This window comes from Emydura macquarii, unplaced genomic scaffold, assembly GCF_026122565.2.
Source record: "Emydura macquarii macquarii isolate MOO-44397 ecotype Brisbane River unplaced genomic scaffold, CSIRO-AGI_Emac_v2 contig_2897, whole genome shotgun sequence".
In the NCBI taxonomy this organism is placed as follows: domain Eukaryota; kingdom Metazoa; phylum Chordata; order Testudines; family Chelidae; genus Emydura; species Emydura macquarii.
In genome coordinates, this window is record NW_027133034.1 from 18,805,614 (window position 1) to 18,827,065 (window position 21,452).

Consider the following 21,452-nt stretch of genomic DNA (forward strand, 5'->3'; position numbering starts at 1 on the left):
TCTCTGAAATTGAGCAATTTTCTGTCTTAGTTCAAGTCATGCATGTTTTCCGACTTCTCTTTCAAACAATAAGTTATGAATTCAGTTCATTAACTGGCATTTCTTTTGTATCATCAGACTGAAAACATTGTTTTTCACTGTCTTCTTAAATGCATTCTTCCCCAGCAATTTGTAGAAATAGTTGTGGTGATGGATTTTGTTCCCGTCCGAATATGTGCACTTGCTCCAGTGGACAAATATCACCTACCTGTGGATCAAAATCTAGTAAGGACTTATAATATTTGCATTGCTTTTATAGATTTCTCTTAAATTGATCTCCAATGAATGTCCATTTTTCAAAATATTTTAACCTATGGAACAAATACTTTATAAAATATAGTCATCACTACATAAAAATAAGTAATTTATAGTTATAGCTTTAATTCTGTCAATATGCATTGCTCTCTGTGTGATATGACAAAAAAGTGGGCATAATTAAACACACATAGCTACCTTAAATGCATATACATCTTGTAAAACCATTTTCTGATTCTGAATTTTTGCATAAAAAGTTGGTTACAAAATCCTTCTAGATATTTAGGAGCTGCAAGTTGTTGTCATATATCTTTGGAGAGTTATTTTCCCTATATTTTGTTTTAAATGTCTTGATAACTTGCTACACAAATATAGGGATGTGTACACATTCCTCAAATGGGTGTGTCCATTAAAGTATGTACTACGTGTATATGTGCTTTTGAATGACTTTGCCTTTAGCCATATTTTGAAGCCCGTTATAATAAAATTTAATGTGTGTGTATATGTGTTCCATTGTAGTACAACAGTGCAATATCAGATGCATGAATGGTGGTACTTGTGCAGATGACCAGTGCCAGTGCCAGAAGGGTTACATTGGAACTTACTGTGGACAACGTAAGTAACTTTTCTGTTCTGTGCTTAAATTTGACAAGCAGGGATCAGTCCCACAAACCTTGCTCATGGGAGTAGCTTGCAGTGTGTAGGAGAACAAAAGAATCCAGTTCTATACATAAGGTTCCTTATGCAGAGACGTCATGTCTGAGGAGGTAATATCGAAGTCCCTCACTGTGTGGACCAGATGGGGCTGCACCTACGCTACTTTGTAGTTATATCTGTTGACTTGATTTCTTTGTGCCTCACACGGAAAAATGTAAAAACATACATGAATTTGGAGAACAATAAAATGATTAAAGGCAAGAGAGATTGATTTATGAGGAAAGATTCAAAGAACTGAATGTATTGTGTGGCCAACTGATTACTAATTAGCAAAGACTATGATAAGAGACTACAAGTATCTGAGTGGTGTGATTGTCAATAAAAGAGAATGGTTAAGGTGGCCTGCAAGTATGCAAGTAGGAGTAAACAAATGAAGTAAAGAAAAAAATTAGATTGAATAGCAGGAAAAAAATCTGTGATGGAGCTATGAGTGGAAGAGCATCCTAAAAAAATAGTGACAGCCCCATAGTTTGAGTTATGTAAGCCTGGGCAAAGCACTGGAGAACATTGTGTACAATAGTGCATGTGCCAAGTGATATACTAGATGAACTTTCACATTTTTTATTATGATTTTAGGGAACTTTTTTCCATGAGAATTAAATTGTTTTAAGGGATCCTTGGGGGCAAAAAGTGCTGGGTTTTTTTGTTTTTTTTTAATTGCTTTAAAACCTAGGGTTAACCCTAGAGTGTCTTACTCAGGCCAGTCAATGGGAGTCAGATTGGATCCTTAAGCACTGATCCTACAAAGAACAGTGCATGGGCAGACTTCTGGGATTGCACAGAGCACATTGGAGGATTAGGGCTTTAGTTAGAGCTTGAGGATTTGGCCTCTAGACACAGGATTGAAAGTCATGTCTAAATTGGAACATAAGACACAATTATGGTTTAATTTAAATATATTTAAGTCCACTATACTTGAGATTTTAAAAAAACCTCCTTGTTCCACAAAATACTGTAATTTGTCCTCTGCATGTTATAATGGCAGCGCAGAAATCGCTTCATTTTATACATGGGACTGGCATCCTGAGTGAAAAGTAATTCAGTTTTATAGGCCTTGATAAGAAATACAAGCTTTATCACATTTCTAGACAACACCGTATTTTTCTGTTTCTCTTTGTGATATAGTGGTCAGTTGAAGTGTACTTTGTGTACATTTTTTCCAATTTAAAAGTTTAACATCTTTGGAGTTCTGAGTTGTTTTGGCACAGGGTAGTCAAATGCTTTATAACCTGTCCTTAAGCTGTGGGGACCTGAGTTGGAAGACAGCCTAGAATTTTAAGACCAAAATCTTTTTGTTGTTGTTGTTGTTGCTTGAGCAGGTTGTAAAGATAGTGGAACTGTCTTGTAGTTGCAATCTGTTCTCTTAGAGCGCATGAAATTTCTGCGCAAAGCTATATAGCCTTGGAAATAGTGAGCCCTGAATTACAGAATTGATTTTAAGCCACTAAATTTAATAATCTTTTCACTATGACAGGTGAACACCGTCTCTCTCTTTCACAGTCATATTGTATCTATAAATGCTTGCTTTCCTAGAGGCCCAGTGAAAATTATTGAGGGCTTAGAAAAGGAAAGGTTGCTCTTAAGGAATTGCTGTGTGCCAGCAATATCACATATTTTGCTAGGAAGTTCATGCTCCATTGTTTCAAGAATATATATGACATTGATTGGATTCAAATGGATTTACAGGACATTCATTGTTTGATTCACCCCCATGTATACGTGGTCTCTGTGTCTGTATCTGTGCACAAATTATAACCCACCAGTGGATTTACTACTGGGGAAGGCACATGAAGTTTCTACTGCAGTCCATTCTAGGGCGTTACACCAAAAGAAGACAGCTTTAATTTCTGATTGGTGCACCTTAGGAGACTCACTGGTGGAGGCTACCTGGAGATATGATGAATCATTGCATCTCCCAGGTGTGCTAGCTACGCCCTTTCTGGCCAGGACTGCCTACTTTTGTGGGTTGCACTGTCTTTCTGCATGCTTGCTGGTGAAGTCGGAGTTTCTGATGCCTGTGCCATTTTAAGCACCCCTTCCTACAGACTTGCTGATGTTGGGACCCCATAGTTTTGGGATAACTGACATATCCTAGGATGGAATATAATTACTATAGTTTTAGTATTTGGGAAACTGGTTTAGTTTTTTCAGAAAAATCTTTTTTTTTTTCTTTTTTTCTTTTTTTTAATATATGAAGACCATATGAACATATAGAGGTCCTGTAACTACTTTATTTGGGAAGGATTCCTTTTCTAACTTTATCTTAGTATCTAACAAATGATACACCATGAGTCCATGGTGCTGTAAAACTCCTTTGGTTGATCCAGCCACTTGAGGTCTCCCCTTGTGTAAATGGATTCTGTAGTGCTGTGGAACTGCAGTAGCAGCTTCTACTCCACCTCCATGCCCCTGCTCAGTTGTCTGAACAGGAGTGTGGCTGGGGAAATAGGGATGGGTCAGAAAGACACTTATGCTCTAGCAATCCCCAACTGCCAGAAGGGCACCTGGTAACCATTGGCAACCAGTGGAATTTACAACAGCCTTCAGGCTGCTTTAAGTCTTGCCTGTGGATAACTATAATGTTTATCAGCCTCAGAAGCAGGGAAACCCAAAGTCGACTTTAAGCCACCTTTGCCCACACATGCTCTTCCCAGGCTGCCCAGGATTTGAGCCATAGGCGGAGTTTCAAGCATTAAAGTGTGGTTCTACTCTGAAAATAGAATATGTAAAAGTGGTATCTTTTCATTGAACAACTGATTCTTCTGTGTATTCAAGTTATGTCTGCTAATATTAGTGGCAGAAATAAGTTCTTACTACTGTTTGTGGCTGCTAGAACTGTACAGCCAGGGCCATTATTCAGCAAGGCACTTAAGCCTGTGCTCAATTTTAATCAGCTACTTAATTCCATCCCCATTCAGCGGAGTTCTTTAGCACGTGCTTAAAATAAAGCACGTTTAAACAGGTGCTAATGAGGGTGGAATTTGGCTTGCACAGTCTTTATTATTAGTGATGATATGTAAGAAGAAAAGGACACAAGTTGGTTTTCAAGTCTAGACTGAGTTTGTAGGGCAGTTAGAAAAACATTTCTACTTGTAAATTGAGGACTGTGGACATGGAAATAATTGGAAGAACATTAACATTAGAGCTCATCAGAAAACAAGAAAAAGATCACAAAATACTTTTCTGTTTTCATTGAAATTTGGTTTTCATCAAAGATTTCCAACCATCTCTAATAAACATGGAACTCCTATAATGCCATTTTTACAAAGGTGCTTTTCAGAGTAGATAAATATTTTAAGGAATTTTACCTTTTAAAAAAATCGGGAAACTAATCCTATGCATAAGTTTTTATTTGGGACTAATGGATAAAACCAATATGGTCTTTGTACAGCCAACAGTTTTTGAGTTATGAATGAACAAAACATCTCCCTAGCTTGATAGAAAGTGTGGAAAGTTTCAGACTGAAAAGTTTTTGAGCAGATTTGACTGAAAACTGTGCTTTAGCCTTGACTATCTGCTTCTCTGTAATAATGCTGATGAGGTATATTTATTTAATTTATTTTAAACAGATTACAAAGATATATTATTATTACATCAGGATTTCAACCTTTTTTTTCAAACACAGCTGTCTGTGAAAATGGTTGCCAGAATGGAGGACGTTGTATTGGACCCAACCGCTGTGCATGTGTTTATGGATTTACTGGCCCTCAGTGCGAAAGAGGTAAGATAGATAAGCAGAGAGAGAAAAGAGAAGAATAAACAAATGTTTAAGCAAGTTTCCAGTTAGTCTTTTGTTGTTCACAACGTTTTTCTTTCCTTTGTGACTGCAGCATTTTTGATTGGCAAGTGGAGAACTATAGTGCTTTTGTTGTGGTTGAGAAAAAGCTGAGTTCCTGTAAATTTCTCATGGTCTTTTATGTAAATTCAACAATGGGCCAAATCCTACTGTCAGTTATGCTGGGTGCATTGGGGCAGATCTGTTGTTTGCACTGGAACTGTATAATTGTAATTGAGAGCAGAATTTGGCTCAATTTTCCATGGAGTAATTGTTTAAGGGAAATGTAAAGAGCTATTTACGCTGATGTGAGACTACCTTAGAGAAATGTTTAAAAAAAGAAAAAAATGAATAAATTGTAGTAACTGCCTAAGGCCCTGGTTCTAGAAAGCAGATCAGGAAAACACATCTTTAAGTGCTTTCCTAAATTGGGACCAACATTAGAAATGTTATCATTTTACTATTATTATTGAAGAAGCCATCAGCTTATTTATTACAAGGATAGAAATGTCAGTCCTAGCCATGTCACTCACAATAATGCTGAAAGTATTTAGTGCTAAACATAAGCAAAAAATTTTTAATTGAATTTGAACTATAATATTAATGTTAATCTTATAAGACAATAGGTTCCATGTATAAAAATTTAGAATAATCAGGATCAGTTGATCAATAAACAGGTTTTACTCAAAATTTGTTATACTTCAGTTTCTGTTGTAGATAACAGCTGGGAGTACTGATTTCATTTCTAAACTATGAGGGCTTCAAATGAACAATAATGTAGAAATGAACAATGTCAGATATCACTGCCAAGTACTTTTAACTTCTCAGACAAACAAAAAGTACACTAATATTAAATTGAGCTAAAAGTGAAATATCCCTCAACATACCTTCTAATACAAAATGTTCTTGAAGATGACTTTTTCAAAATAATCACTAGAGTTGTACATCTTTTAACATTAACCTCTCAGCATTAATCAAAGTTGATGCTGGTTTGCATGGCAAAAATAGCATTCTTTTGTCTTTTTCTGGTCCAGTTTATTTTCAGTGTGCTTGCAAATAAGTTTTCTCATAAAAAAAGAATAATGAAGAAGAGCAACAGTGGTGTGAAAAGCTAATGACCAGAATGCATTGTTGTTATACCCTCTCATTAAAATACTCAGTAGGATTGTCCTTTATACAGTAGTGGCATTGTGCCTCAAGGATCTTGAGTCATCCTATGGTATTTTAAACCCTTACATTTAGGAGTTTGCTCTCCTGTAGAGACCAGAGCTTAGTTTCCATTAGCACTAGGGAGAGGTACATGCATTGATGGGGAAAATAGACTTTTTAAGTTAAAGGTTGATGCTGGTTTAAATTTAGACCTTGTGTAAAGAGGAACAACTTCCAGAGGATTCTTTGTTTCAGCTTCAATATAGACAGTGTTCAAATGTGGTTAGAAAACTGATATAAGTGGTGTAATAGTGTATCTTGCACTTATTTGGCATTCACTGAATGTGCAAGTTGGGGTACTGTGCATGCTAAATGAGTAGAAGAGTAGCAGGAAAATAAACTGACACCAGGAAGTCATATAGAACAAACTCTGATTCTTGCCATTCCTTGTTTTGTATACCCACTGAAAACCAAATTATTTGAGGTTACAATACTTTGCCACAGGAAGCAGAGTGACATAAGTGATGAATTTGGCTCTCTGTCTAATTGCCTGTTGCTGTCATTTTGAATATCAAATCTGAAGAGTTACCACTTTTATAATATAATACCAAACACTCATCCAATAAATCCCATGGGGACTGTGAACTCCAGACCTAATTCTGATATACTTTGTTTTAGACTAATTAATATGGAAAATAATATGAAGCAGCAGTCTGTTGGAAATTATATTGATATTGACACAACTATGTGAAAATCCTCTTCATTGCTAAAATGTATGTACTTCGATTAAATTGGATTTTCAAAGGAGCCTAAGGGAGGGAGAACCTAACTCCCTGAGGCTGCTTTTAAAAATGTCAGTTTTAGTTCAGAGTGTAGGAAACTGTTATACAAATATAATGGTTCAGGTTATACCCCATGAAACTGTTATCTGAATAATAAAACATTGTTTTTGTTGTATTTTGGGGCTGTAGTGTGTGAATATTGTTGTTTGGTTTCTCTTAAAATTAATAGGCTTGATTCTGATCTCATTTATGCTGGTTTTAGTAGAATGCTAATGCCTTCAAAGGAATTGTTCCTGATTCTCATCAGTGTGAGATCAGACTAAGACCCTCTGTGGGCCAGGTTCCACTATTTTTACTCTGAAAATAGTCCCATTGACTTGAGTGGGACCCTTCATGGAGTAAATGGGCCAGAATCTGGCAGTGAAGATAGTTTTGGATTTTTTAATATAAATTGTTCTATGAGAGAAATATGCTGATTTCTTGGAAAGATTCCAAGAGTTGCAGGTTATGTATTTACAGATTTGCTGAGTTTCAGATATCAGTCTCAGAATCTGCTTTCTGACAATGCATTTAGGAACTTCAGACTCAGATTTTCCAAGCCACCTGAGGGATTTGGATGGACAAAATTTAGGCTTCCAAATCTTTTAGGTGTCTTTCTGTACACTCAGGCTAAGACTTTGAAACAGAGTGGCATGCCAAACAGGGATGACATCGTCACCTGTGGTTTAGCCAACAGTATATAATAACTGACCAGAAAGGAAATTAGCTTAATTAAAAATTTCAACCATGTGATTCTGGCCAAATTCTGCTTTCTGTTACATTGGTGAAAGTACAGAGTAAGTTCATTTAAATCAATGGAAGGCACTGTGAGCAGAATTTTGCCTAGTGTTATATATTCTGGAAGTCATGGGACTTTCTTCCAGCCTGATGCTGAAAACAGAACTAGTATTACTATTACACATCTTTCTTTGCTCATTTAATATGAGAGGAGTTCTGACTGTGTGATCCTAATCTGACATTAATTGTTCAGTCTAAATGGATGCTTAGGAAGTAATATAATATCATTAGACTAATTGGCAATATACATTATAGCTGTGGTAGCATATTTTTGATGTGTGGTTTAAAACAGTCCTGTTAGAAGTTTCTGAAATAATTAAGATGGGGGGAAAAAAAAAACAATTGTGGATCTGGTCTCAAAGTTTATTTTAACAATGTCGGTCTATGGATTAATATACTTTATATTAGTAAAATTAAACTGTCGAGAACACTCCTTGAGGAAAGGTGCAGGCAGATTGCAAGAGAGAGAGAACAATGTCTGTTTGTAGTTTTCAGGCACAATTTTAAAAATATTTGGAAGATACTTAGATTTTGTAAGTCTTCTCATTATGGGTGAAATTTGTGCACAGAGCCTGGGTGAATTAGGGATTGTTGTGAGTGGATAGAATCCAATCCCCAACTCAATGGGCAAGTTGCAGAGCAGAAGTGCAATCACTATGTGGCTACTATTCTAGCCTATGGCCTGGGATAGCAGTTCATTTTCCTAGTGCCCCCTGTATGGATATTCCTAACCACATGATCCATTCATACACAGATGCAGTGGGCACATGCTCAGCTCACCCTCCATGCTCACTTTCAGATTGCCAATGCCAGATTTATCAATGAGCCTACCTCTGCAGCATGCAAGAGGCATTCAGCTCTCCCTTTTGGTCTGCTTCATCCAAATTACCATTATTTAGGGGGTATTGGGGAAAGTAAGTGGTGTAGAACACCTGTGAGGACCTTCTGGAAAAGGTGAATTTCACCCTGTTAACAGTAGATGTGCTTGCTGTCTTTCAAGAAGGTTTTCCATGTATGAAATATGAATATTGATTGATTTATTCCTATTTTTAAAAAAAGATGAAGTAATGAGCTACAGTATTGCTCATTAAAAATAATATCCCCATGGTATATTTTGGTCATTTTAAAATGATGGAAAACATTAATTTCATGTGGTTTATGAAAGCTAGCATACACAGAACTGTGTAAAATATAACATGTCTGTTTTGTTCAATGGCAATTTTCATTTTTTCCTTTAATAATAAGATTATGCTTTACATGATGAAAAAGGCCTGATTCTTATGTACAGTGGTGGTAGTAGATGACTTAATAATAGTCTACAGTTAAAAAAAAATCTGTAGTTTGCTTCTGAAACAAGCTTTTTAGCAACAGTCCTTAATTTTTAAACTAAAGTTTTATAGTTGAAGTTTACATGAACTTCCCTTGTAAATCACATTAAAGTTTTAAAAGACTTCATCTTGTTTACATTTTACATTGCTATGTTTTTAAATGCATAGTTTTTATTGTTCTGTAAATTAAGGTCTTTTAAATTAGGTATTTTCCCCCTAATATATAACACATGTAGCTTTCCTTTAGATTGGCCTCCCAGACTCAGTTATATGATAAAACGTGACTGCTTATTCAGCTATCTGGGCTCCTAGCAGACTAATTTCCGGGCTGGAGACAGGAGGCTGAGCAGTAACTAATGACTGGCATGATTACAGTATTTAACTTGAAACTAGCTGCTGGGATAACAAGAAAGCAGAACCTGTTTTGGAGTGCCTGCCTTATTTTTTTCTGTTCTATACAATGACCTTTTGTACTTACTATCAAAAGCTGTTCTTGTGGTCAACTCCTTCTCCTCTTTGGTTTGTGGGCACACTAGGTTCAGTCTTTGGAAAGTTAAGGCATTTTATTTTGTCCATTGCTTAAAACTGAATGAATTATGAAAAGGTTATATACTGAAATAAATATTCTCTGTACGTGTGCGTGTGCGTGTGCGTGTGCGTGTGCGCGTGCACGAGAGAAATGACCCCACTATTCAAAGGCCCAATCCTTATTGTTTGCATACAAATAGGCCTTACTCATGTGAACAGCCCCTATTTACTTGCTTGAGAAGGGACTGCTTGTGTGAGTAAAGGTTTATACATCCAGGCCAAACAACTTCATTCACAGTTCATTCAAAGGAAGTTTGCATCCTTGCATTTCTGTGTTCAGTACAGGGTTTTAAAATTTATTTAGCTGAAGAGGCCCAAATCAAAAGATCTTGGGAGTCTGAGGGAAAGAAGAGATGCGGGTTCCACTGTTTATCATGGATTACAGGGACAGTGGAGATGCATTGGCCCCCAGTCAGAGCAATGCAGAAAGAGAATCCTCAAGTGATAGTGCTGTATGGAGCCTCACTGTATGTGCGTGTGGTGGTGGTGCAAGGCATAGTTTCTCAACCTGTGGTACGCGAGACACAAGCACAAGCAGGGGGTACGCAGTGAAAAAGCCAGTGAAGGGAGGTGGGCAGCAGCCGCCGACTTCTGGGGAAGCCAGGTGGCAGCCACCTGCTTCCCGCCTGGTCCCAGCTAGGAGGCATGCAGCAGGTGCCAGCTTCCCACCCGGTCCCACCTCCTAGCTGGGAGGTGGACGGCAGCCGCCCCAGTCCTGGGAAGGTGGGCGGCAGCCGCCAGCTTTTTGGGAAGCCAGGCGGCAGCCACCTGTGTCCTGCCCGGTCCCAGCTCCCAGGTGGGAGCCCAGCAGCAGCCTCCTGCACCTTGTGAGCTGGGCTCACAGCTGGGTGGCTGCCACCCGGGCCCCGGCTCTGAGCCAAGAGACAGCTTCCCATGCCCTGGCTTGAAGAATGGGCAGCAGCTGCCTGCCGCCTGTCCACATACCCGGGTCCCAGCCTGCGCAGAAGCCTCCTCCGCCCCAGCTCGCAGCAGGTGGCAGTCACCCACTCCTGGGCTGGCAGCCAGTTGGCAGCCACCTGCAACTTGCCCATGTTGCAGCTCCCCTCCCCGGCTCAAAGCCCGGTGCCCAGAAAGCCAGGCAGAGAGCCTAGCGACTTGCCTAGTCCTTGAACTGGGCTCTACCTGCAGGCTTGCTTTGCTCTAGTTGAGCAGTGAAATTGACAGCTATGACAGCCCCAGATTTTACCAGTATAAAATGTTAAGAGGGGCCCGCACAGTGTGATTTGGCCCAGGCCCACACCCCCTAGGGATGGCCATGGGGAGTGCTGCTATCCACTCTGGTGGGCCGCTACTGCCTGCTCGTACCTCACAAGTTCCCACCTGTGTGAGGAGAATACCACGTGACCTTGCCAGTGATTGGCTGGCTTTGACCTTTGCTCCTATATGGAGGAAGGGGAGGAGGGAGAAGGGGAGAAACAGCAGGGGGTTTTGTGATCTACCACAGCCACACAGCACTGCACAACTCAGAACTCTCCTGCTTTACGAGAAATACAGTTGTCCAGCAGTAAAGGGAAAAAAGATTGTATTTCTCAGAGTGGAAAATTGAGTGTTGGGGTACTTCTTAAAATTTTCAGAAGTTAGGGGGTACTTGCTACTTAAAAGGTTGAGAAACACAGGTGCAAGGGATTGGGGGGGTGGGAGGCAGTGGAATAGGGTAGCAGTAAATGACTCGGAGCCTTATGTGGCAAGTTGGACTGAAGTCCTCTATGAAACCTGCTCCTTGTCCTGCAAAAGGTGCATCAGAGAGGGTCAGATCACACGCCAATATTCATGATGTCTATTGATGGTATCAACAGCATGGGAAAGCGAAGCAGTTCAACAGCCTCTGTGCATGTAGTGAAAAGTTATTTTCAAGATGCCTCTATTATCTGCCAGCCAGAAATGCTACTGTATTCAGTTCAAGAGGATATGTACTTTATAAAGTTACTTGCTTTATCTAAGCTGTCGACCATTGATCTCTCACACATATGGTGTCTGCAGAGCAACATTCTATTGACGCAGTTGTAGGTCCATAAGCCATTTCAAGGCCTCCTCTGTGGTGCTGTGGATATCATCCATTTCGCCTTTGAATATCCATATCTGGGGTACTGCGTTATGATGTGTTCGATGGTTTGGGTTTGTCATCCCAATTGCATTCTTCCAGACTTTGTCGGATGTCACTGCTAGATTGATGAAAGTGCTATCAGTCATAAGTTTTCAGTGGAATCTGATCTAGATGTTTATAGTGAGGGCCAGGACCTGGTTACAGTAACTTCTGTGCGGTTGGAAACCAGCTTGCTCCTTGGGTAGGCTGACCTCCACAGTAGGACCAATTTTTGGGTCAGAATCATAAACTCCATCACTTTATAGGTGGTGCTCAATAGGAGATTGGCCTTATAACTAGAAAGATCATCTGCAGGCTTTAGCAGTGCGGTGAGCTTGGCTTCTGTCTACGCATAGGGGACTTCACCAGTTTTCAGGATGCTGGTGGAAAGCTGCATCATCCAGTTCCATGCCAGTGGACTCAGATTATATAGGAACTTGGGATAGATGCTGTCCTTTCCTGCTGTGTTTCCCAGTTTTGTGAGTGCAATGGATGCAGTGATCTCTTTACTTGTGAATGGTCCAGACCATGGCAATGATGGAGTGCGTGTGGATGTCTCCTGCTGGAGTTGATGCCCGACTTGCCCGTGGTGATTGTCCATTGGCTGTTTTTGATGTCCATAGAAGTTTAGCAACGATGGCATTGGGCTTTCTCATGTGACCTAGTGGCATATGTGGGATTTGTAATCACCAGGTGTCTTAGCAAGTTCCAGGTGTATCTGCTTGAGTGTGTGAGGTTTAGACCACACCACTGTTTCTGACTTGCTACATGAACTAGTGATGCCGGGAGGGCTTGTCCAATTTCTAGGTCTCTACACTGGTCATATTTCTGAAGGAGCTCTTGGCTCTCTGCAGTCCAGCAAGGAGTGTACAATGACCTGTGTCACTAGAAGATGTTCTTTGAGATGGAGATTAGCAGCTCAGTAAAACAGTCAAAAGTCTTTGGCATTGGGGGAATGTGGGAGATTGTATTCTCCATAGTTGTGGTGAAAGTGGCCAGTGCTGTGCCAGTTTTGAGTAGAGGACTGGGATTTGGATGCCAGTATGGTTCAGTACTGGTCTGTGCTGGCTGTTTGGGAAGTTGTCAAGGGCTATCTGCGATGCAGGGATTGATGTGCCTGAATCATCTTTAGAGATGAACATCAGGTCAGGACAGGATCCCACCAGCCATTATGAACTATGAGCAGGTGTTTACCACAACAGGTGCTGTCATTACCAATAAGCTAATTTTCCTTGTCACATGAGGGGCAGTGAGGTACTTTTTAATGTTGTTTGAATTACTGTAGCACCTACCAGCCTCAGTTGAGATAGGGTCTCATTGAGCAGGTGCTTTATGTACACATAGTAAGAGTTGGTCTCTGCCCCCAATGAGCTTATCTAAATAGACTAGACAGGCAAAGGAAGTATTATTTTTTTCCATTTTACAGCAGGGGAACTGAGGCACAGAAATTGGAACTTACCTTGTGTGACCTTAGGCATCTGTGGTAGAATTGGGAATCAAACCCAAATTTACTTAGTCCCAACCCAGTGCGTTAAACAAAAGACCCGTTCTTCCTTTCAAGTATCTGCTGCCTCATGTATGAGTGACTGTGTAGCCAGTAGTTAGAGACCGCTTGAGAAGAGAGGGAGGAGAGAATAATGTGGAAGGCTTTTGTGAACATTTACTCAATGATATCATGTGTACCGTGCTGCCCACCAGCCAGCAGTTCTCTGCTGACAGCTGCATACTACCCTTTGGTGTTCCACTGATTTTTTTTTTTTTTTTTATAAAGACATTAATTTGTGAGAGAAGGGAGGGAGTGGTGGTGATTTCAGTGCATAATAAGCAGAACATTTACCAGCTGTAGTATAGTGACAGTTAACATGCCAGGTTTGTCTCCTTTTAAGTTCCTTTTTGTTGTCATTTAGCTGACAAAATTTGTATTCAACTACTCAGTAGCTAAAGCAGGCTGAGGCAGAAAGGGAAGCTCTCACCACACCAGATGAGTGGAGGAGAGGGTGCTCTCTCTGCGCTTTTACTAGAGGAAAGGGAGCTCTTCACTTTATTTTATTTCCTGCAACTGTTCCAATCTTTTGAATGGCTGGGAGGCTTCAAGACCGGACTGGGAGGTCTGTGTAACTGCTGCTGATGCTGCTGGCAAAACTTAATTAATTTCTTACACTATAATTTGCTCCTTTGTAGTCCTGTGCGCTCATGCTTTATTCAACAGTGTTTTGTGGCACACATTTTCTAGGTTGGAAGACCATGTTTAGAGGTCTTTGTAAAGCTGCTGCTGCTGGGGCAGTTTATTCATATTTTTTTCTTGAACTATGATGAATTCATTTTGGAATACCATGACTGTTGATCTCTGGAAAAGTGAAACCTCTTTCCTATTCTTCTTTGTCAACGTGTGTTGGACAACAACTTAATTCTTTTATCAATACAGGGCCTGTAGGAGATGCCAGATTAACACTCCTGGAGACTGAAGTCTTTTGTCTATCTATGGAAATGACAGAGCAAGATTTTCTACTCTTTTCAATCAATATGCCTCAGGTCTGACTTTGAGGGAATACCTTTAAGGGTAATTTAGCCTTCATCCCTGTTTAGTTGTTGGCCTCTGCTGAGAGTGCCAAAAATGTGCTGACTTGGATGATAATTTTCATTATAACATCATCTGTTCAGCAGAAATTGTACAAAGAACACGAATTAATATAGTTCACAGAAGATCCACCACATGATAGCCTCAATGAACTGGACTGGATTCATTTTAATGACCTAGAACCAGATTTTTAAAGACATTTTTTATGTGCCTGACTCCATCAATGGGAGTTAGGTTCTTAAATACCTATAAAATATGACCTCTTGATGTGAATATTTACCTTATCTCCTTGACAATTCCCTGAAAAAATATAGTTCCAGTGTTTTCTGAATTTATTTAGCATGAGCCTTATAGAAATATACCTTCTTCTTCTGGCTCTCTGAGAGATTTTTATGAAAAACAGAATAACAATAGAAAGAAAATGAGTGTCAAATATATAAACATACATTGTTATTTCTGTTCTATTCTTTTGAGGCTATTTCTTTGAATTAGTCAACATTAAAGGCAGCATTTTGTATTCTTATTATAGCCAAATTTAAACCTAGCTTTGAGTTAGTACAGGAAAAATTCTAACCCTTCCCCTGCCCCCAAATAATAAAACCCCTCTAATATTTCCAGTACTCCACGCATTTTTCCTGAAATTCCTGTATTGGCACAAATTATATCAAAGTGCTGAAAGAGAGAGGAGAATAGAGGAAAGAAAACAAAGGAATGGAATGACAACAAGGAGAGTGGAGATAATAGGAGGAAAGACAGCTGGAGAGAGGAAAAGCAGAAGAAAAGGCTAGAAAAACAGAGTGGTAGGGAAAATAAGAGCAACCAAGAAAATGTTTCCCATTGTCCTTCAGCAAAAGGATGAGATTTCCACACCAGCTGTAACTCCATTGATGACCCTTGAGAGATCTTGCATTGTTTCCCTTGTCTGTAAGTGATTAGAAATCTGTAAGAAAAGGGACATAGGTATTTCAAAGTTACAGGGGAAAGCCTCAACTGGTGTAAAATGTCATAGCTTTATTGACTTCAATGCAGCTATGACAATTTACACCAGATGAAGATCTCCCCCACAGTAGGCAGCAGTTTGACCTTTTTGTTTTCTTTCTTTTTTTTTTTTGAGTGCTGCTGCTTCTGTCAACAGCAAGAGCAGGTGGAAGTTCACGTGTCGAGAAGTGACAACAAACAGGCAGGAATTAAATTTAACGTTATTAGCATGTCAAGTTGAAAAGAAATTGAAGAGCTGTCATGATATAATGTATCTAATTAAAAGTTTTGTACAACATAAAAATAGCCTGCAATGATAGAATATTCTTTTTGTCCATTTCCTTCATCATTTCATCATGTTAAAGTATCATATGATGTCACTGGCCTCTATTAATCGATAACTTCAAGGTGTCTCATAACTTGTAAAGACTATAAGCTTCATGTTACTTTAAAATTTGCTTTACATTTTCCCTCTACCAGAACAGAATGAGAAAAAAAATTACTCTGTATTTTATTATAGCTGGATTATTTAATACTATACAGACTGCCAACGTACGCTCAATGAACCACCTACAATCCCAGGCACCTGGGGGAGACATTTACAAGGGGAAAACATTACCATAGAATACGGCTTGTTGTTCCAGTTGTGACCACACAGTATTACACATAGGATCAAGGATCTGAATTCTTCCACAGTAAAAGATGTCCAGAACAGCATGAGTACAAATTAGGAGTCAAATGCTACCATTTTGATTTAGTAGTGGTTTACGCTTACTGTGTACTAACTTTGTACAGGTGTAGATGATTACGTACGGCGCAAGTTAGTGGAGAATCAGGCCTATTTTTCCCTCATAACCCAAATGTGTCTACCAATATTCAAGACATCCCTAGAGTAACCCCATCTAGATGATTTGCTAAGACGCTCACTATAATATGCACTTATTAGATATTTGTTAACCTCTGTGACAACAGAATTATTTATCGAAAAAATGACCGCATATTTTTCTTTTGCTATACGGATTGATGGATAACTTACTAAAAGTCCTCATTGTCTTTGTGGTACCTTTGAATGATGTGATGAAATATGCTATGTCACAACCAGATCAGACATAAAGTATCCATTTGCCTTTTTTGATATGTCAGTTCTAGTGTCGCACTTACTTTGACATAGGATATATAGGCAAGGTGTTAGGCAGAGCTGTTGAGTAATAAAAACAGATCCAATAATATTTTTGAAAATAAAAGCACAGCATTGTGAGGTCATTATTCATTAATTGTGGATATTCTGATTAATCCTGGGCATTTATGAAAATGTCTATCAAATGTTTCATGAATCTTAGCACAGATTATGCATCTGAAAACCTATTAGTCCTCATTTGTTAATCTCTTGTTTAAAAAAAGAAAATTGAAGTTATCCATGCCACAGAACATAAACAATACCAAGTGACCAATCACATGACAAAAACAAATACTATATATTCAAGCTGTTGGTAAAAACTAGTAAGCTAAAAATTATTTGAAATGATTTAGTGAATGAATAATTAATACATTTATGGAAATCGGGATTGTTTCAAAAACTATTCTCTAATAAAAAAGGGGCAAATTTATTCCAAAGTGCATATTATTTAAACTGTCTGTTGGAGATGGGGAGGAAACTAAAACATGGTCAAAATAAACCAAAACTGTCAGATTGCCAGGAACCTATATGTAGCCAGGAACTGCATCTCCTGTGTAAGCCTTTATAAAAGGATGTTTGAGATGGAGCAGATTGGTGAGAGTCCTTTTGGGAAGAGGTATTGGAAGAGCCATGTGTATTGGTCTTTCTGCTCTCTGGAGAGAATTGTATATTCAGGCTGGCTCTTTTTGTGACTTACCTGGAATTTAGAGGAGTCAATGCAGGGCCAGATTACTTGAGTTCCTGACTTTGCTGAATTCTAAATGAATCCTTGCTTATTTGCTTCAGATAATATTCAGTAAGTTTAGTATAAGTTTAGCAACTGTAAATGACAGGAATATCATTGAAAACATGAAAGTTTAGTGCTATTGGAAACGTCAAAAGACAGAAATGTGAGTCTCCAAGAAAACACAAAGCATGCTATTAATATGATTCCTGCTGCAGTTGCTGTAGTTCTTGTTAATCTATGCAAGAAACTGGGAATATTGCAGACCAAGTAACGTGATAAGAAAAGTGGTTATTTAAAATGCTTACTTAACTTTTCTCAGGTGAGTCTTTGTGTAATGGATTTTTGAAACATCTGATTGCCTTGTCAGGATTAGCTGGACAGTTTAAATTAGCCAAAGGAATTTAATAATATCAAAACAGCTCAAAGGATGAAAAGTTAAAAAGATCAGGAAACAAAAGTTCAGTGGATGTAATACATGTATGGAGATGAGATGGGAATACTCATCATACAGCAATGAGCTGTTAAAAACAGTAAGAAAATGAGATCTAGAATCAGACTGAATAGAATGAAAGCAGTGAGGATAAAGAATAAGGAGCTGGATGATGTAGGAACCAACAGAAAGAGAGGGTCTTGGCAAGTTCTGTGGAAAATGAAGGCTTCAGTGTTTAAGGCCAGTTCATGATCAACTTTCAAAACATTAAGGGTTGAGATAAAATGTTAGCTATAAGTGGAGTAACTGTAACCATCAGCACATTTTAGAAAGTTTTAGTCAGGTATTTGGTGGAAACATTGAGATGCTGCTAAACTTGTTAAGGTGTTCAATAAAGGGTGGAAAGAACTTCAGATAAGAAATTGCAGAAGAAAGGAGAACAAGGGATGAACAGGATTAATGCTTATTAGATTTGTAATGGATTGTGACAAACCAGTAGGTAGTAAACGTTCTGCACAGGAAATATTCTTGGAAAAGCATCTTCTTAACTAGTAATTGAGTGGCCCAAAATAAGTGGGTATTTTTTTTTCAGAGAGAGCTCTCTATCTTGATGATTTAAGGCGAAAAATAAGCAGGTTGTTACTGATTGTCCTTCAGATATAAGTAAACTAAAATGAGGAAGCCTGAATTTCTGTGTGTGTAGTATTGTGTTTAAAGAACAAAGGGATATAATAATGCTTTTGCCAAACAGATAAGCCCAATTAATATAAAAAATGCTGGTTGTTTGTTTTACAGTATTGACAGATTTACTTGTAAATTCTCTAATACATTCTGCACCTGGACAGCAAGTGCTGCAGTTTGCAGGATATGTTGTATTTTTCATACATAACGCAGAGGCTGAATCCCTGCTCAGTTGTAATTATGGTAATATGTAATGATTGGCGTCTCCATAATGAGAGAAATTCACACAGTAATAAGTTCTTTGCTAGCCGGTGCTCGTGAGTTTAATTCACAACCAATTCACTATAATACAAGAAAATACAAGTTTAAAGGACTGTTTAGGTGCTGATTTAGTTAGTCTTGTGATTGTGAACATTGTTTTTCTACCTCAAATAGAGTAGGCCTCCAGTAGGAATTGAAAAGCTAGAGCTAACTGTTAAGAAGTTTGTGTACCAACTAGACAACCTGTCATACTTCCAAAACTCTCACATTAATATCTTTTTACTTTCTAATATTAATATTTGTATTACAGTAGCAAAAGAACAGCCATACTAGGTGAGACCAATGGTCCATTTAGCCCAGTATCCTGTCTTCTGATAGTGGCTAATGCCAGGTGCTTCAGAGGGAGTGAACAGAACAGGTGATCCTCAAGTGATCCATCCAGTTGCCCATTCCCAGTTTCTGGCAAACAGCAATCCCTGCCTATCCTGGCTAATAGCCATTAATAGACCGATCCTCCATGAACTTTTACATCATTGTAGTCTTGGCCTTCAAAACATCTAAAGGCCCCGACCAAATTGCATCCAAAGGCCCCAGCCAAATTGGGGTGCCATGATTTTAGATAATGCTTGGTCCTGCTTGGAGTGCAGGGGATTGGGCTAGAAGACCTCTCAAGGTCCCTTCCAATCCTACAGTTCTATGATTTTATTCTAGGGTTGCACATATACATAGTAAGAGACTGGATCTGCCCTGAAGAGCTTACAGTCTTAATAGACATGACAGATACAGCAAGTATTGTTATCCTCACTTTACAGGTGGAGAACTGAGGCACATTGAGATTTAGTGACTCGCTGAAGGCGGAAAAATAAAGGTCTGGTACACTTGGGAATTGACCCTGTTCTCCTGAGTCCCAGTCTAGTGCTTTAAACACCAGCCACCATTCTTCATACAAAATGCCTGTCTGACTCTCTCTTACATAAGTACAGCAACGGGGAATTTGCTGGACAATATATTGTTAAAATGATGATTTGATGCTAAATATAATAATATAAAAGTGTTATTGTGCACAGATTTCCTGTGCACACAGGTTAATACTGTATCATGGTTATGTATGAACATCTTTCTTGAGTCAAAGAATCACAGAAATGTATGGCTAGAACAGACCTCAAGAGGTCATCTAGTCCATCCCCCTCTCCAAGGCAGAACCAAGTATACCTAGACCATCCTGACAGGCATTTGTCTAATCTGTTCTTAAAAACCTCCACATCCAGGGATTCCACAAACTCCCAGTCTATAGGTAACCTGTTCCAATGCTTAACTATCCTTATAGTTAGAAAGCTCTTCTTGATATCTAACGTAAATCTCTGTTGTTGCAAACTAAGTTGATTACTTCTTGTCCTACCCTCAGTGAATGTGGAGAATAATTGAGCACCATCCTTTTTATAGTGACCTTTTATATATTTGAAGACTTATGTCCCCTCTCTGCCTTCTCTTCTCTAGACTAAACATGCTCAGTTCTTTCAACTTTTCCTCAAAGGTTATATTTCCTAAATGCCCTATTTGTGTTGCTCTCTTCAGAACTCCCTCCAGTTGATTCATTTTGCTTAAAATGTGATGGCCAAAACTGGACATAGTACTCCAGTTGAGGCCTGACCAATATTGAGTACAGTGGAACAATTACTTCCTGCGTCTTATATACCACACTCCTATTAATACATCCTATAATGACATACATTGGGAGACACACATTAGGTGGCTTCTGAAGTGTATTCAGACAATAAGACATAATAGGGTTATACAACAGTTCTATCTTTGGTAAATGGAATTTGGTTTCTGTGAAAGCAAATATTAGTTATATGTACAGAATATTCTGGGACAAACCAATTATATCAGTACTGTGGATACTTCATCTTCTGTGGATTTAAAAAAACATTTCCCCATGATCATACTTTAACTTCAGCACTATGCAACTTGCATTAAACTGTGAAGTCTAATTCTATGGGTCGAATGAGAGTCAGTGTAGGAAGAGCACAACATAAATCGATGTCATTGGCCTCTGGGAGATATTTCACAATGCTCTGTTGTGACTGCTGTGGACATTAGCACTCTGCTGCACCATGGCCACGTAAACAGGAAATAGCTTCTCCCGGGAAATTTTGAATTCCCATTTCCTGTTTGGTCAGCGTGGAGAGAGCTTTGTAGCTGAACTGCTCGTGGCAACTGCATATCCCAAACACGCGCCAGCCTAAAGTTGACCTGAGGTCTTGGATCTCATCAGCCTGTGGGGTGAAGAGTCTGTTCTGGCTCAGCTCCAAGCCAGCAAAAGAAATTTGGATATCTACGAGAAGATATCGCATGGTATGGTGGAGAAGGGCTACACAGGAACGTGCAGCAGTGCCAGGTTAAAATCAAAGAGCTGAGACTGGCATATCAGAAAACTAGGGAGGCGAATAGTCGTTTTGGCCCAGCACCGGAGACATGCCATTTTTATGAAGAGCTGCATGTAATTCTTGGCGGTAACCCCACCACTCTGCCACCACGCAGCATTGATAGCTCTGAAGAATCCCAGTCCAGAATGAATGAGGAGGACTCTGGATGAGGAGGAGGAGAACAGGGTGCAGGAGAGCGAGGTATCCATTCTTCCAGAGAGCCAGGACCTGTTTGTTACCCCAGAGCAGCACAGTCAGGAACAGGACAGCGTTACAGACCGAGATGCCAGGGAAAGCACATCTGGTGAGTGTGTGTAGCAAATCGCATTTCTGTGGTCATGTCCCCAGTCTAGCTTCTTATTTTTGGGAAAAAAAGGAGTTTGTTTTTGTGGGTGTAGGAAGGCGCAGTGGCCTTCCTCTGAGCCTGGGCCCGTGGAAGGGCCACAGGCACCCAATCAGACTCTAGACTGGCCAGCAGCCCAGTCTGCCCGGAAACCAGACAGCTGGGCCCCGATAGGTCCTGCCGGGCGGCCAACCCGGCAGCAGGGGGGCAGAGCCTTAGGGAGGGCGGCAGCTATAAAAATCAGGCCCTACAGCCCAGAAGGGAGAAGGCTGCTGGC

General features: G+C 39.5%; 1 protein-coding gene across 2 annotated transcripts in view; it reads left to right on the forward strand.

Moving 5' to 3' along the window:
- The window catches only part of FBN2 (fibrillin 2), a 277,388-nt gene that overhangs the window by 7,273 nt on the left and 248,663 nt on the right, over positions 1-21,452 (forward strand). For both annotated transcript variants that reach the window (XM_067569251.1, XM_067569252.1), the window contains exons 3-5: positions 166-264; positions 814-909; positions 4,637-4,732. In XM_067569251.1, coding sequence (XP_067425352.1) covers positions 166-264; positions 814-909; positions 4,637-4,732 — 291 coding nt within the window. The remainder of the gene's footprint in view (positions 1-165; positions 265-813; positions 910-4,636; positions 4,733-21,452) is intronic.